Here is a 15,714-nt window from a genome sequence, read left to right as displayed (position 1 = left end):
TCTTTCCTCCCCAGGTGTCGAACCACACTGCCAAAACCTGCAATAAACTCTCAACCCAAGATAAAAGAATTAACGACTGTTGCCTAGACAATTCTGGCTCCTTGCAGAAATACGTATGCATATATTCCCTGCCATGGGACAAGAATACCGACAGTTCAAATGTTGCACGTCCGACTCCTGAATGCCTGTGTAATGTGGACTGTAGACAGCGGGAAATTTATAAGTAAGTGTCCCCCTACACACACACACACTTTCCTAGAGATAAGCTTTTTAATTAGCTGTAATTTAAATGTGCTTATTCATTACTGGCAACACCTGCTGGTTCCAAACTCAAAATTGCAAACTGACCTTAATTCCCACTTCAACATAAACCTGCGTCAAAAAGGTGGGAGAACCCACTTATATGCTTTTTTCCCACTCGACTTGAAGGTAACAGGACATTTCTTAATTCATCAGTGGTAGGACTTGTGGAAGAGACTGGGGCCTTAGGCACCAAGGAAAAACATTTAAGTTCTCCCAGACAAGCTATGATGTGTTGTAATATGCAGGACTGAAACTGAATGTGTTTATTTTGAAGAAAAAAGTAGCCACGCAGCCCTAATTATCATTATTATATATTTATTTTTCACAACCTGCATTTCCCCCCGGACAGGACTCAAATGCAACTTACAGTTAAAAACAAGAACCGGTACAAACATTTTCTCAAAGAAGCCAATCATTTAAAAACAATTAAACATTGATAAAATTAAAACTCTATACATATGTGAAATCTGTTAAACCCAGTGCTTTTTCTCTGAGGGGACACAGGGGTACGCATACCCCTAAACATTTTGTGCATCTAAGTTTGGCCTGATTGAGGGACAGCATTTCAATATGAGTATTTTAATTTTTTTTAGGAAAAAAGCACTGGTTAAACCCATACCAATAATTAAAATAGAAAGAGAGCAGTACAGTGGAACCTCAGGTTGCGTACATGATCCATGCGGGAGGCACGTTCGCAATCCGCAGTATTGCGTCTGCGCACGCATGTGACGCGATTTGGCGCTTCTGCGCATGCGCAAAGTATGATTTAGCATTTCTGCACATGCGTGAGTGCTGAAACCCGGAGGTAACCCATTCTGGTACTTCCAGGTTTTGGCACATCCGTAACCTGAAAACGTGTAACCCGAAGCGTCTATAACCCAAGGTACCACTGTACCAGCCTTGACCCAGAGCCTTGGGTACTAATTCATTTGTAAGGTGAGGAATGAACTGGAACTAATTCCTTCCTAAAACAAACTTTTCAAGAACTTATTCATGAAGAATAAAAGTCCTGGTTAGCTGCTTGATATAAGAGCATATAGGGTCATATATATATGATATATGGGACGCGGGTGGCGCTGGGATACAGGTGGCACTGTGGGTTAAACCACAGAGCCTAGGACTTGCCAATCAGAAGGTCGCGGTGAGCTCCCATTATTTGGTCCCAGCTCCTGCCAACCCAGCAGTTTGAAAGCACATCAAAGTGCAAGTAGATAAATAGGTGCCACTCCGGCGGGAAGGTAAACGGTGTTTCCATGCACTGCTCTGGTTCGCCAGAAGCGGCTTAGTCATGCTGGCCACATGACCCAGAAGCTGTAGGCCGGGTCCCTCAGCCAATAAAGCAAGATGAGCGCCGCAACCCCAGAGTGGTCACGACTGGACCTAATGGTCAGAGGTCCCTTTACCTTTATAAGAGCATAGGAAGACCTAGCGCAAACGTTCTGTGAAATGTTCTGAGACGCTTTTCTCTCTGCTGTAGCTATATACACCGCTTTGCCCAGACATTTACGTATGCCCCAGAAGCTCTTCTCGTTGCTCTCTATGACGATAGCCTAACAGTGGCGAACAGTTGTTGTGGCACGGAGGACCCCGCTGCTTGTTTTGCCGGAAAGGTATGATGCAATATAGTTCTGAAAGCTTCTTTTCATTTCTAAACAGAAGCCCAGCCAGCTAGCATCTGCATTTTGTTTTTGCTTTTTTATTAAATCATTTTTATTGATTTCCCAACAAAAAACCTCCAATTAATATATCCAATCATAATGCTCCAATTAAATAAATTAATATAAAAAACTCAAATAAAAAAGACCAAGTTATGGTCCAAATTATAATTATTAATTTTTTGGAGCTCCCCAAGGTCTGGATCTCTGAAGCATATCTCCACATCTCAGTCCTACCTCTCCTCCTTGTTTCCATATTTTCCACATCTCGATTTTGATGCTTTATAATTCTTTGTCCCTGAGTCCACGATTCTCAATCATGTCAAACATCATGTACTTTCATCCGTCGAATGCAGCTTCGTTAGTATATATTTTTCCAACTGTCTTTGTATCAGCGCAGCTTCCTCTGTCTCCGTTCCAATCCGGGATGTTGTCCAAGCCTGTTATCTGAAGTTTAATGGCGCAGCAACTTCCAATCATTAATTGCCCAAACCTTCCTTTTGAGCTTCATTCAACCAGTACCTTCCAAGTTAAATTGTTAGGCAAAACTGTTTGCAATATTACAATGTAGATAAACCTTATTCCACAGTTATCAGTCATTTGACGATCCATCAGCCTTTGGAGACCGCACTCTCCCCCCTCTGGGCCCTAGAGGGGGGGCTAGCAGCTGCATTTTGGACCAGATGAAGGTTGCATGTCAAGGGCAGCCCCATATATAGTGTGCCCTAGTTTTAAAACCTGAAAGAGCCCGGTCTGAAAGAGACATAGAGTTGGAAGTAATCCACCAAGGGTCATCTAGTCCAACCCCTTGCATTGCAGCAATCTCAACTAAAGCATCCATGACACATGGCCACCCAACCTCAATCTTAATTTCAGGATCCTGGGTTCAATCCCTATGTTGGGCAAAAGAGGGCGGTTGGACTAGATGACTCATGTGGTCCCTTCCAACTCTTGGATTCTATGATGTAATAAACGAAAATCTGCCCTTATTCCCTTATGTGGGATACAAGAGCCCTTATAGAGTCCTTTGTAGGTTCTCCATCGGTCGGAGAAAAGAACAGAGGCCAACCAGAGAATATTGAGAAGCAAAGCAGCTCGTAAGCCTGATCTTTATTGAACTGTTGCAACAGGGTGCTCCCCTCACATGCAGAAAAGGAGAAGGGCCCCGAACAAAGGTGTGTCTGCCCTTATATAGACATTTTAAATTGCCTGCCTTGGAGTCCAAGACCACCCCCAGAAACATCATACCTACATCACAGAAGAGGTGATCTACAACAGCTATCTGAGTGCGTTGTTTATCTCCTGTCTGGCAAGTTACCTGTTAATGGTTACTTGATTGGATACCCTGGAGAGCCTAGCTAGTCTTTTGTAATGACAAATACTTAGTTCCTGAGCCAGGTCACAGACTCACCCTATTCATACACAGACAAACCCTTAAGACAGGATTTGTGAAGGAAAAGACAATGGGGAGGCTCCCCCAGCTCCTCCCTCCTTGCAGAGAAAACATGTGGTCAGTTTGGGAGTGAAAATGGTTTCAGGGCGGCCCTCCTGTGCTGCTCCAGACATGTGGTCCACACATCTATGTATGCGCCTGCTTGGTACATTTATGAACATTTATTATATATATATATAAAAGACCTTAAATTTTTTTATTTCAATGATAAACCCCCTCACAACAGTGAATCTCACTGAGTTACCTTGGGCCAATCACGAGCGATCTTCTGCCTCCATAGGGTCTCCAGAATATGGCATGGCATATTAACATGAAAAACTGCCCTAAACGAAACCCTTTCCGCTCCTCATTTCACATTAAAAATAAAATAAAAAATATGAGGGCAATGTGGGCTTCTAGATGTGGGCTTCTAGACTCTAACCCCCATCAGCCCCAGCCAGCATGGTCAAGGATGATGGTAACTGTAGTCCGACAAATGACTGTATGACGACATGTTCCCCATCCCTGCCCTAAAGGGAATGCTAAAAGAACTAGTACTGCAAATGGAACCCAGTTAGTTTAGACATGGCCTGATTATTATTGACTTGCTGTGACACGGAGACAGGTTTTTTCACTGGTGGCATCAGCATCGCAGAATTTCATTATTGTTTAAAAAGCACTTATATACTGCTTAATATGACTGCCATTCTACATTTTTCCTTATGAACTCCAGAAACCACCGACAAAGTTATTTGATTTGCTTTCGAAAGGAAATGAAATGTGCGGAGCTTACACAACTCATAATTTCCTGGATTTCAAGAAGAGGTGAGCACTGCCTTCTAGATAAGGAGTGGTTGTATAGTAAGCCCAAAAATTGTGGGCATTCAGTGTTATGCACGCGGCATAAATAAATAAATAGGAGGCAGAAAGCGGAGGGTTCTGGGGGAAATGACTTTGGCAATCCCAGTCACCATTGAACCCAGTGTGTTATGACTACAGTAGAACCTTGGTTCTCGAACAGCTTAGTTGATGAACAAATCGGCTCCCAAACGCCAAAAACCCAGAAGTAAGTGTTCCTGTTTTCAAACGTTTTTGGGAAGCCAAACTTCCGGTGCAGCTGTCAGCTATTGTTTCTGGGGTACCTGCGCCAATTGGAAGCCGTGCCTTGGTTTTCAAACGTTTCGGGAGTCAAACGGACTTCCGGAACGGATTAAGTTTGAGAACCAAGGTACCACTGTATAAGCAATGTTGGCTTTAGGCATGATCCCCAGAATATACTGTAACCCCCATGTAATTTACAGTGGTACCTCTGGTTGCGAACAGGATCCGTTCCGGAGCCCCGTTCGCAACCTGAAAGGAACGCAACCCGCATCTGTGCGTCTGCACACGTGCGGGTAAAGATTTGCCTCTTCTGCGTATGTGTGTGACGTCATTTTGTGCGTCTGCGCATGCGCGAATGGTGAAACCCAGAAGTAACCCTTTCCAGTACTTCCGGGTCGCCGCGGGATGAAACCTAAAAAAAATGTATCATGAAGCAAAGGTAACAAGAGGCATGACTGTATAGGCTTTGCTGTATTTCTTAAGATTTTATTTCAGCTTGTAGATTGGGGTGGAAAACCTCAATCCCAATTGACAATGGCCACCCTCCAAGTCTCCCTGTCTGGCCCTCATGTCTCTCATCAGCCACACCAATTCTGACTCTGCTTTTCACTGTCCTTGAGTGTTTTTGTATGGCTGGGATGTGCCTGGTTATGTTTCCTGCTTGTCTGGATGAAGGGTAGAGAGGTAGCATGTTAGAAACTACCCTAGTGCACAAAGGTAAAAAATTATATCCATTGCTCCACCCACTTTACCTCTGTCTCTTCTGATCAATGGCATGTGCCCCCTCCACCAAAAATATAGTTGCTCTTGGGTTATAAAATGTTCCCCAACCCAATGTAGATGTTAAGGATTCGATTTAGAGGTGGGTTCCATACAAAGTGCTAGCGACACAGCCGTATTGCTTTCTCCAGTTTTAAAGTTTTTCTGGAATAATCAAAACATTTTACGATGCAACGAAACAAAGGACCAGTTGGTGACATGCTATTATAGCTCTCTAATGGATAGGTAGATATTACTTCGGAACGTTAAAAGGTTCAACCCAAGATCAGTCAAGAAAAAGGGAATCTTGTTTTCATAGATGCAAAGTAGGCTAATAGAAATGAATTTTCACATGTGATCAGAACCAAGTAAAATCAGATTTGGTGGGAACCTGCCAGTCATCCGTTGGGTTTCTAAATATACATTAAAAAAAACATCCACTATGTAGCAGTATGAGGGATGCGGGTGGCACTGCGGGTTAGTTAGTTTGGTGGCACCTATCCTTTGGAATGGGGACGCGGGTGGCACTGTGGGTTAAACCACAGAGCCTAGGACTTGCTGATCAGAAGGTCGGCGGTTCGAATCCCCATGACGGAGTGAGCTCCCATTGCTCGGTCCCTGCTCCTGCCAACCTAGCAGTTCGAAAACACGTCAAAGTTCAAGTAGATCAATAGGTACCGCTCTGGCGGGAAGGTAAACGGCGTTTCCGTGCGCTGCTCTGGTTCGCCAGAAGCGGCTTAGTCATGTTGGCCACACGACCTGGAAGCTGTACGCTGGCTCCCTTGGCCAATAAAGCGAGATGAGCGCCGCAACCCCAGAGTCGGCCATGACTGGACCTAATGGTCAGGGGTCCCTTTACCTTTATGTAGCAGTATAGTCCATTGGCTTAGTAGTGACTCATGAAACACATATCGAATGAGTCATTTCCCCCCTGAAATTGCAAAAAGCAAGGCCTTCTTAAACCAGATATTATGCCCATTCTGCAGACTAAGAGAGCACTACCACAAGGCACTTCCCAGTGCCTCTGAAGATACTATTTCTGGGCTGGTCGAGCAAAGGTCTACGTTTGCATCCACCTGCTGCCATTTGAACGCACCTCCATCGTATTGCGGGTTGAAGGTAAGGAGCTGTCTCTCCAGCTCAGCAATTCAAGGAAGCAGCCCTTGGATTTCTGGTTTCTAGGACTTACTAGAGACATTGCTGAAATGTCCAGGAAATGTATTTCCAGATGTATGGCAACTGATGTCGGAAGTCTAAATTTTGGCGAATTTCATAAAAAATGAAAACTTCATTATCTTCTGAGATTTCGCAACAACTTTGCCCAAAAAAAGAGCTCAACGACTTTTTGTTTCTGGATTTTCACTTTTTGAAATATGGCAACCCTAGAAAATAGAGTTTTGAAACATTTCCCCCACCCCCTCTATTTTCAGGTTCAAAGTGAAGTGGCTTACACATGCACCGGTGATGACTGCTTGGCCCAGAACTAATTGTGAGAATATGATTTGTGTCTTCTGGAGCAGGGAAGGCTCAGGTAGGTAGGAAAGCAAAAATAGACTCTGTGTGTGATGCAGGGTATGGTGTTGTGTCTATGTATGCACTGTGAAGTTTTTATTTCACGAACATCTCTTTGGGATGTGTCAGGAGTCCAGTCCCTGGCTTGATAACACAGTGAACGTAGTTAATTAAAAAGGATGATTTATTGTCAAAACAAACAGATAGCTCCGGATGGCTTAACACAGCCTCCTCCATCATCAATCAAGATGACCCTTCTGAAGACCTCTTCCGGTTACAGAAGATATTGAACTTTCTCACTTTGCGCCTTTTGCTTTGTTTTCTGTCTAACAGCCCTACCCTTAGCCTAGTGTTAAAAGGGATTGGCTCAGCTCCCATCTCATCTCGTTCTGACAAACTGCTTTCTTCCATGTCCACGCCAATTGGCACTTCCTGAAAGCATTGGTTGGGTTCCGGCCAGCTCCCCACCAGGGTGGGGGAGTTGGCACTAGCCGACACTCGTCCTGCATGGCAGTTAACCCTCTCTGTTCCTGGCTGCTTTCTTCATTTAGCTGCAAAACTTCACTGGGGACTAGCTGCAAGTCTTCCCTGGGAGCTGGCTGCAAGCCTTCACTGGGGGCTGGCTCATTCATGACAGGATGCTACACCTGTGCTATTGCAAGTGACTGAGAATTAAAAGTGTAGCATGGCAAATCCTTTAGGCTGATCATGTATTTCTCTGCACAAATGTATCCAGTGTTAGCACTCCACAAGCATATCTTTGCTAATTAATTCATCCCTTTCCCATACCCATGAAAGAAACGTTCTTTTTCATATTTGCAGATGCAGCGAGAAAAGACTTTCTGTGACTTCAGATTGCACACAGACCCTAGATTTTGCTGAGTCAACACTGCTGACCTCTGAACACATCTCTTTGTCTAATTTTCTAGAAACCTGATTAGGGCATATTGGCATCTTAATAAAAGCTGTATTCATACTTCCAGCCTTGTGATTGTTTCAATACAGGTGGGGGGGGGGGAGAAAGCCTTTTTTAAAAAAGTTGTCTAAGTGCACACCTAGAAATGATAAGAAAAATAATCCCATTCATTATAATTTACGAATTCTACTTATCGTTGTTTGTATAGCTCTTTTGCTTCAGAGAGTGAAATGCTTTGCAGTTGTGATTCAGCTTCACACACAAAAAGTCCATTTTGCAGACAAGGAAACTGAGCCAGAAAAGGAGTGGTGGCAAAAGTAGAATCATGCTAGACAACAGATTCGAAACCCTGTCAAAATAAAAATAGAAAATTCATAGGACAACAAAGCCCAGAAGGCGATGTAGCCAGGCAGACCTACCTCAAGGAGAACACCTCAAATGAAAATAGTGACCATCTTATGTACTTTAATATCTATTGTTCAGTGCATGGCCTACTAATCCTCCACACACATTTTATATGTGCTAGAGGTAAGATGTGTTCTTCTTGCTACATTTCCAGAGACCTGGGGGAAAGGTTGAGGCCTAATGCATGTGTTCACATTAAATAAAATTAAAAAGACATCCTCAAACTTTTTTTCTAAAAGACAACAACAGGAACAGGAGCAGGAGTGTCCACAGTACATAGGGGCAATTGAAGCCACCACTGAAAAGGCCCTGCTCCAAGCAGCTACCAATCTAACCTCAAGAGGAAATAGGCATGCCTGTGGAAGTTGTTCTTTGTGGATTCTGATTTGAAGAGCTAATCTGATGCACACCTCCTGAGCTAACATACCGTCCAAAACTGAAGTCCCCTTTCATCAGAGGCAGATTTTGGGAGACAATCTTTCTGGTAGCATGTAAATTTCAGAGGTAAGCGAATCCCAAATATCAAACTTCAGAATGCAGGACAGGTTTTGAGATAGAAGATGTATCTCAATATGCCACAAGGAAAATGGAATAGGCCCTCTGAGTTCTGGAAGACTTCCCAACATCTATGTAAGGCAAGCTATAAGACCAGCCAGCAGAAAATGAACCAGGGAGGAAGGAGGGGCAACAGACCTTCCCACTCACATTGTTTGTATATCTGGGTCCAAAAGGTTAATCAGCTCAGACTAAAGGTACTTAATATGTGTTGACTTGTACCATACAAATCAGCATTGGAAAAGGAGCTCAGCCCTTATTATGAAACACGTCTCTATTTAGCCATTCCCATGGTTTAAGGAATCTGTAAGCTTTTGGGACGCAAGAGGCAGAGCTAAGTTGAGTCAAAGTTGCCGCTGTTGGCAGAAGCTGAGCCCCATGTACTGCATGCAAAGACAGACAGGCCTCAGTCTAGCACCAGGTCCCTATTTGAAGGAATACCCTGTTTGGAGGACTGTGTGGTCCAAGTCCATTTAAAGACAACCACAAAAAGAAGAGACAGTGTGGTCTAGTGTTTTGAGTGCTGAACCAGGACCATGGAGACCAGAGTTTAAATTCTCGTTCAGCCATCAAGCTCACTAGGTGACCTTGGGACAATCGCTCACCTACCTCACAGGGTTGTTGTGAACATAAAATGGGTAGGAGGATAGGTATGTACACCACCTAGAGCTCCTTGGAGGAAAGATGAGATAGGTTTGTGAGAGAAGGGGGAGGTCACGGAGGTACTCTTCCAAATAGCTGGACAGTAGAGAGGTAAAAAGGTAAAGGTAAAGGGACCCCTGACCAGTAGGTCCAGTCGTGACCAACTCTGGGGTTGCGGCGCTCATCTCGCTTTATTGGCCAAGGGAGCCGGCGTACAGCTTCCGGGTCATGTGGCCAGCATCACTAAGTCACTTCTGGCGAAGCAGAGCAGCGCACGGAAATGCCGTTTACCTTCCTGCCGGAGTGGTACCTATTTATCTACTTGCACTTTGATGTGCTTTCGAACTGCTAGGTTTGCAGGAGCAGGGACTGAGTAACGGGAGCTCACCCCATCACGGGGATTTGAACCACCGACCTTCTGATTGGCAAGCCCTAGGCTCTGTGGTTTAGACCATAGCACCACCCGCGTCCCAGACAGTAGAGAGAGAAGGACACAAATCATCTGGCCACAGTTTCATCCAGTGTAGTGAAATGGGTTGCAGTGGGTGACAACCCTAAAACAAAACCAAAGTTTTCAGTAAGGGCTTGCACTAGAATATCAGATTCCTAGGATTCTTGAAGAGATCTCTAGTCCACCAAAGCCTCAATAAACCTAGTTTTATTTCATGAAGAAATGTGTATTCTTATTGCTTTAGCCTGCAGATGGCAACATTGCACTATCTGTGAAATAACATCACAGCTCTAGTCTTCCTCTGTCCTCCTGTCTCTTCTCTTTGGGGCAAAAGGAAAGCTTAGAGAACCTCTGACCCTCTGAACTCATTATGGATTGTGTCTGGCTCACCTCTCTCTGCCTAACAGTAGGGCAGGTTTTGTCCTGCATGCTTTGCTGTGCTCTGGAGTCTGTTAGGCATAGTCTCAATATATTCCGTTTACCAGCAAGGCTCCTTTTTGTGGTACCTGCCCCTGGACAAACAATTGCATTGTTTTTATGGTATATAACACTTTATAGTGCAATGTTCTATTGTATCACACGAGACGGCATGCACGCACCATTTGAATGGCAATGCCCATCAACTTTGCCTCCTCCAGTCCCCTCAAATATTTTATGGAGGGGACGAAGGGTCCTTAGCCCCTGGGAGTTGGCTTCTATGCAAGAAACTGTAAAACCTCTGCAAAATTCCACTCTGACATCAGAGTCAATTGCAACAAGAGAGGAGGAGGCGGCTAAGAGCTCAGAGATTGAGATAGAGACCAAAAGAGCAAATAGATTAGAAGTTGCCAAAGGGCATGTAGGGGTGAATCGACACACGGGGGGGACCACTAAAAATAAGTCATAAATTAATTCATTATAACAAAAGAAAAAAACTCTACGTAAAATCGCATAGAAATGTTTTGTGCTCTACAGCACCATCTGGTGTTGCATGTCTATAATGCATTTTTTTGGCTAATGTAGCTGAGTCCTAAGACTGTTGGGGAGTGTTCTTGAGGTCACTGAACATCTGCTTTCGATATGTCGTTGTCCATGGTCAATGTTACCAGCTTGAATAAAGCCAACATTGTAGATAAAGCTCGTAGTGGACCATGCTAGCTGTGCATAAGTTCTAATTTATGGAAGGAGTGATAGAACAGAGCATGCACAGCAACAATTTGGAGCAGGGCCACTTTCCCCAGTCTTTGAAAGCTGGGAAGTATTTGAAGTCAAGGAAGCTTTCTACTCTAGTGGGACTGTGAAACAGGTGAACAACTATTTGGACAAATACTTTTTGGACTATAAAGATGAAGATTGGGAGTGGGACTGGGGGGAAGGGGTCAATTGGATCAAGGGAAATGGAAACTATTACTGGATGGAACCCTCCGGAGACCCACTCCCCCAGAAACTAACAATAGACAGAGAACTGCGTAAGCACAAACAAGAACAAAAAAATTTGCAGAGGGGGCCTAGAAGAGATTTAAGGGCCTCGGACATTAGAACACCAGACTGATGGACTAATTAATGGACAGAAAGGACTGATATGACCCGAAACCAGGAAGAAGGGACGTTAGATGAAAATTAGAGATATGAAGGGAAACTCTATGTTAATTTTGGAATTAGTGTAATATTATTGAAATTTGAGGGATTATGCTGGAAAGGAACTAAATTGGCTTTAGTAGAAATGATTTTAAGGAGAAATGCATGAATGTGATGTGATTTTGAAATTTTAAGATAAGATAAGGCTAAAGAGAGTAAGGTAAATTGATTAACAGATGATATTAAAAGAGGGAAATGTTATGTTGATTAATAAATAAGGTAGAGTGTGAAGATTAATTACTTAAACTAAAATTGAGAAATATGGGAAGAATTTGCTGAAATAACGAACTAAACTAGAATAGAAAAAGGGAGGTGTGAGGAGGTTCAAGAATTAAGCAAATGAAAAACTGTAATTTGAGATTTGTATTTTTTTCTCTTTTTTTCCTTTTCTATTTTTATTGTTTTTCTTTTTGGGTTAGGGTTGGGGTTTTATATATATGTATTGATGAAACTTTGAATAAATATCATTTGGGGGGAAAAATGAAAGCACTTCCAGACAACCTGCTTATTGAACAATCATCCTGATTTGCTTGCACGGTGCTTAGATGATGTTGCATCAAAGAAGGTGTTACCTGTCTACATTCCAGTGCTTTTCTTATGAATGCACTTTTCTTATGAATGCACAATAAAAAAGACCTTCTGATTTGAAAGCAAAAGGAGTGGAAATAGCAAAGAACCCTTTTTAAAGGCAGAATCCAGATGTTCAACCTATCTGGAATGCTGTAGAAGTGAATTTCCTGTATTGGCAAGTGAGGGCTGACAGGTCCCTCCCATTTCTATGATTCTCAGATATTCAATATAGGAAGAAGGTATTTGAAAAGTGCTACAGGATTAAAGGGACACGGGTGGCGCTGTGGGTAAAAGCCTCAGCGCCTAGGGCTTGTCGATCGAAAGGTCGGCGGTTCGAATCCCCGCGGCGGGGTGTGCTCCCGCTGCTCGGTCCCAGCGCCTGCCAACCTAGCAGTTCGAAAGCACCACCGGGTGCAAGTAGATAAATAGGGACCGCTTACTGGCGGGAAGGTAAACGGCGTTTCCGTGTGCTGCGCTGGCTCGCCAGATGCAGCTTGTCACGCTGGCCACGTGACCCGGAAGTGTCTTTGGACAGCGCTGGCCCCTGGCCTCTTAAGTGAGATGGGTGCACAACCCCAGAGTCTGTCAAGACTGGCCCGTACGGGCAGGGGTACCTTTACCTTTACCTTTACAGGATTAAAGCAGGGGCACCAAGGTAATGTTCTACCGAAAACTCCTTTCAAGTCCCAGCTGAATGATTCCATTGACCTCATAAACCCAGTCCTCAGGCCAGGAGGAAAAGAAATTGCATGGGACATTTCAAAGGAGAGTGGAATCATAAGGAAATCCCTGAGAGACATACAGGATCTCCAGGCACAAACAGGATCAGCTGGGAGAAGTACAGCATGGTCCCATATATCTTGGTAGCCCTGGCCTGGCCTAGCAAGTATTTCCCTTTGTTGGGCAAAATTAGGGGTGATATGTTGCCATGGGAACTATAGAGCTGGCCAATTGCTTCTTGGGACAGAACAATCAAAGAGGGGACAGTAAAGGATGGGGAAGCCAAGCTGGATCTTTGTGTGAAAAGAATAGACTAGCAGTTTGAGGCAGACTGAGAAAAGATGCAGAGAACTATAGTTTAGACTGGGGGGGGGGCTTTTGTTTTTTCTCCTTGGAAATCTGATGTGAGAACAGGGTTGTGAGGGTGTGTTGGAGAGTTTAAGCTATGCCTCCAAATTAACTTGTATGGGGGGGTTTTGCGGGGGGAGGGTGCAAATATTACAACATAATGTGTCGACGTTTAGAAGCAACTGATTTTTAGAGAACTCATCTCTTTGTCCCTAGTTTATCCCTTTCCCATGGCTGTGGGGGAAAACAGATTTTCTTAATTTGTTCTGATGTTGGGTGTGTATTTTTTTAAACAAAAAACGGCTAGGTGCAGTGTTTTGTATAAGCTTCTGAACAGCATGTTCTCGGAGACCTTGATACTTAATAAGAGCATTTTGATTCCTTTCCTCCAAGCATTCCTGACCACATTTTCTTACTTTTTTTACCTTTTTTTCTTTGGGGGCTGACATTTATCTGATCCCTACAGATTAATCTTTAAGTGAAAAATGTGACATTTGGAACCATGGGAGCCAACTCTTAGGGGCCAAGGAGTCTTTGGTCCCCCAATAAAATATTTGAAGGGTCCAGGGGCCCCAAAGTTGACGGGCAAGTTTATTCAAGTTGGCACCCCTGGTTCCTTGAAACCATCAGTTTTAACTGCTCTAACATCACAGTTCAGGCTAGGCAGTTATGCAAAAAAAATTCACATGGGAAGCAGGTGGTAAATGCGCAGTTGCATTCAGTGTGATTCTTGCTCATGTATCTTTCAGCTGCTTTTCAAATTCTCGTCAATAACCACCAGCTGAGAAGGCAAAGACATCTGAATGGACGCATTTATTGCTGGCATAGAATCTTGACTTGAGATCACGGCCTTTTTACGCAGCGTCCATGTCAGTAGAGTTTCTCAGAGACCAGAAGGCATCACATGGGAAGTGAGGATTGCGTGAACAGAGAGAGGGAGAAAGAGAAAATGCCATTTGTCGTTTCTAAGTAAACAACACCTCCATCATTTATTAAAATAATGTTCTTTCCATCCCGGTCTCATATCACCAAAGGGCGGTTCAAAGTGTGGGAAAAATAGCTTGGTTTATCAATGCATCAAACATTAACTTGCTTAGACCTATAAATGCTGCTGGTTTTTAACTAAGGTTTGCTTCTTTCATTCTTTTAAAGGGATATTTCCTTAAATAGCCTTTTATTGTCTCTGGTGGATAGAGGCGCTGGGCCTTTAACAGCGCTAGAACAGGCAGAAACCTACAGGTGAAGCTTTTCACATCCCTGAACTGTTCCATTCAGCAAAGCTTCATCTTAATATTGCCATCGCTCAGCTCCCAGTCACTGTGCACATAGTAATAGATGTGTGACTGCCCTAGGCTTCCCAACTGGTCAAGTTGGGGGGCAGCAACAGCCCTGCCTACCCCCTGGGTCACTTTTCTTTCCGTAGTACAAGTAGGAACTGCAACAAATTGTTGCACTGTGAAGTATTCCTGTTTAGCATGCCAGCCATGCTCCCCACCATCAGCCCAACACATACCCAACATCTTGTGGCCACTGAGCATGCTCAGTTCTTGTTGGACATTTTGGGAGGGTTCGTTCTTAGAGCTTTTTCCTAAAGCTGTTGTCTTGCCACCCTCGGGGGCTAGTCTCCCCACCGTGCCTGCAGATAGCTTCTTCTTCAGTGTGGATGGTTGCATTTGAGCTTCAGAAGAGTGAGCAGCCTGAAGATGGCTTTTCTATAAATATATAAATGGAAATAAGCGTTGGTTCATTAAGTTTATATCTCCCTCTTCCTCCAATAGGCAGGAAAAGGAGGGAACCTGCCAAACTCCCCTCATCTCGTTGGCATAGTTGTCAACGTTTCCCGTTTTTGAAGGGAAATTCCCTTATTCCGAATAGGATTCCTTCCGAGTAAAGGGAAAAGTTGACAGCTATGCTCATTGGGCAAGCAGAAATTCTCGTGCTGATTGAGTCTCAGTACAGTGTTGAGTTCCTCCCTTTACAACAGGGTAGTGCAAATCCCTTCAAACATTTGCCGGACACAACACTGATCTAACTTTGGAGAGACCTGAGTTCAAATCCCCACTCAGCCATGATGCCCACTGGATATGCTTGGACCCGTCATTATATCACAGCCGAATCTACTTCACTGGGGTGTTGTGAGGATAGAAGTGTCCTCCTGCTCCTCCCCCCTCGCCATGCCCTGTTCCTGGGGTTTCTCCCAACCCCCCAGAGTAGATTTGTGGGAGGCATGCAGGGAGGAGAGCAAAGAAAGTCCTATTGCACTAGCTGAAGTCTTTGCACTGGCTTCTGCTAGTAGAGGCATGCATATTTGTGGTATGACAAGGTTAAAGCACATAAAGCATTTAAAAACCATATTGTCAGGAAAGCATTGTTTAATGTCTGGATAAGATATAAGGACCTACTTGAAAATAAAACCCCAAGGTGGTTGTCACCGATGGAAGCAAAGGCCCAGAAAAAGCTCAATATGGAGGCCAAATGGCCGAAATATTGGGAAATTCTGGAACAAGAAGGAGATAAATTGAAATTGCAGAGTTTTGAGAAATTAAAAGATAAAGTGCGAGATTGGCTTCATTATTATCAAATAAGGGAGGCTTACAATTTGGACAAAAAAACTGGCTTCCAGGTGGAAAAATCAAAATTGGAAACAGAACTGTTAGACCCCAAAACTAAGATACTTTCAAGAATGTACAACTTGCTGCTGAAATGGAACACCCAGGATGAAACGGTT

At 43.8% G+C, this 15,714-nt stretch overlaps 1 protein-coding gene across 2 annotated transcripts in view; it reads left to right on the top strand.

Annotated features, from left to right (window-relative positions):
• GC (GC vitamin D binding protein) overlaps positions 1 to 7,738 on the top strand; it is a 37,254-nt gene extending 29,516 nt beyond the window's left edge. For both annotated transcript variants that reach the window (XM_053404408.1, XM_053404409.1), the window contains 6 exons: positions 15 to 223; positions 1,781 to 1,913; positions 4,124 to 4,215; positions 6,237 to 6,369; positions 6,681 to 6,781; positions 7,585 to 7,738. In XM_053404408.1, the coding sequence (XP_053260383.1) occupies positions 15 to 223; positions 1,781 to 1,913; positions 4,124 to 4,215; positions 6,237 to 6,369; positions 6,681 to 6,737 (624 nt within the window). In that variant the 3' untranslated portion in view covers positions 6,738 to 6,781; positions 7,585 to 7,738. The remainder of the gene's footprint in view (positions 1 to 14; positions 224 to 1,780; positions 1,914 to 4,123; positions 4,216 to 6,236; positions 6,370 to 6,680; positions 6,782 to 7,584) is intronic.
• Positions 7,739 to 15,714: the final 7,976 nt, after the last annotated feature.

The sequence above is a fragment of the Podarcis raffonei genome, chromosome 9, assembly GCF_027172205.1.
Source record: "Podarcis raffonei isolate rPodRaf1 chromosome 9, rPodRaf1.pri, whole genome shotgun sequence".
Lineage (NCBI taxonomy): Eukaryota > Metazoa > Chordata > Lepidosauria > Squamata > Lacertidae > Podarcis > Podarcis raffonei.
This window is presented reverse-complemented; position numbering and strand designations above follow the sequence as displayed.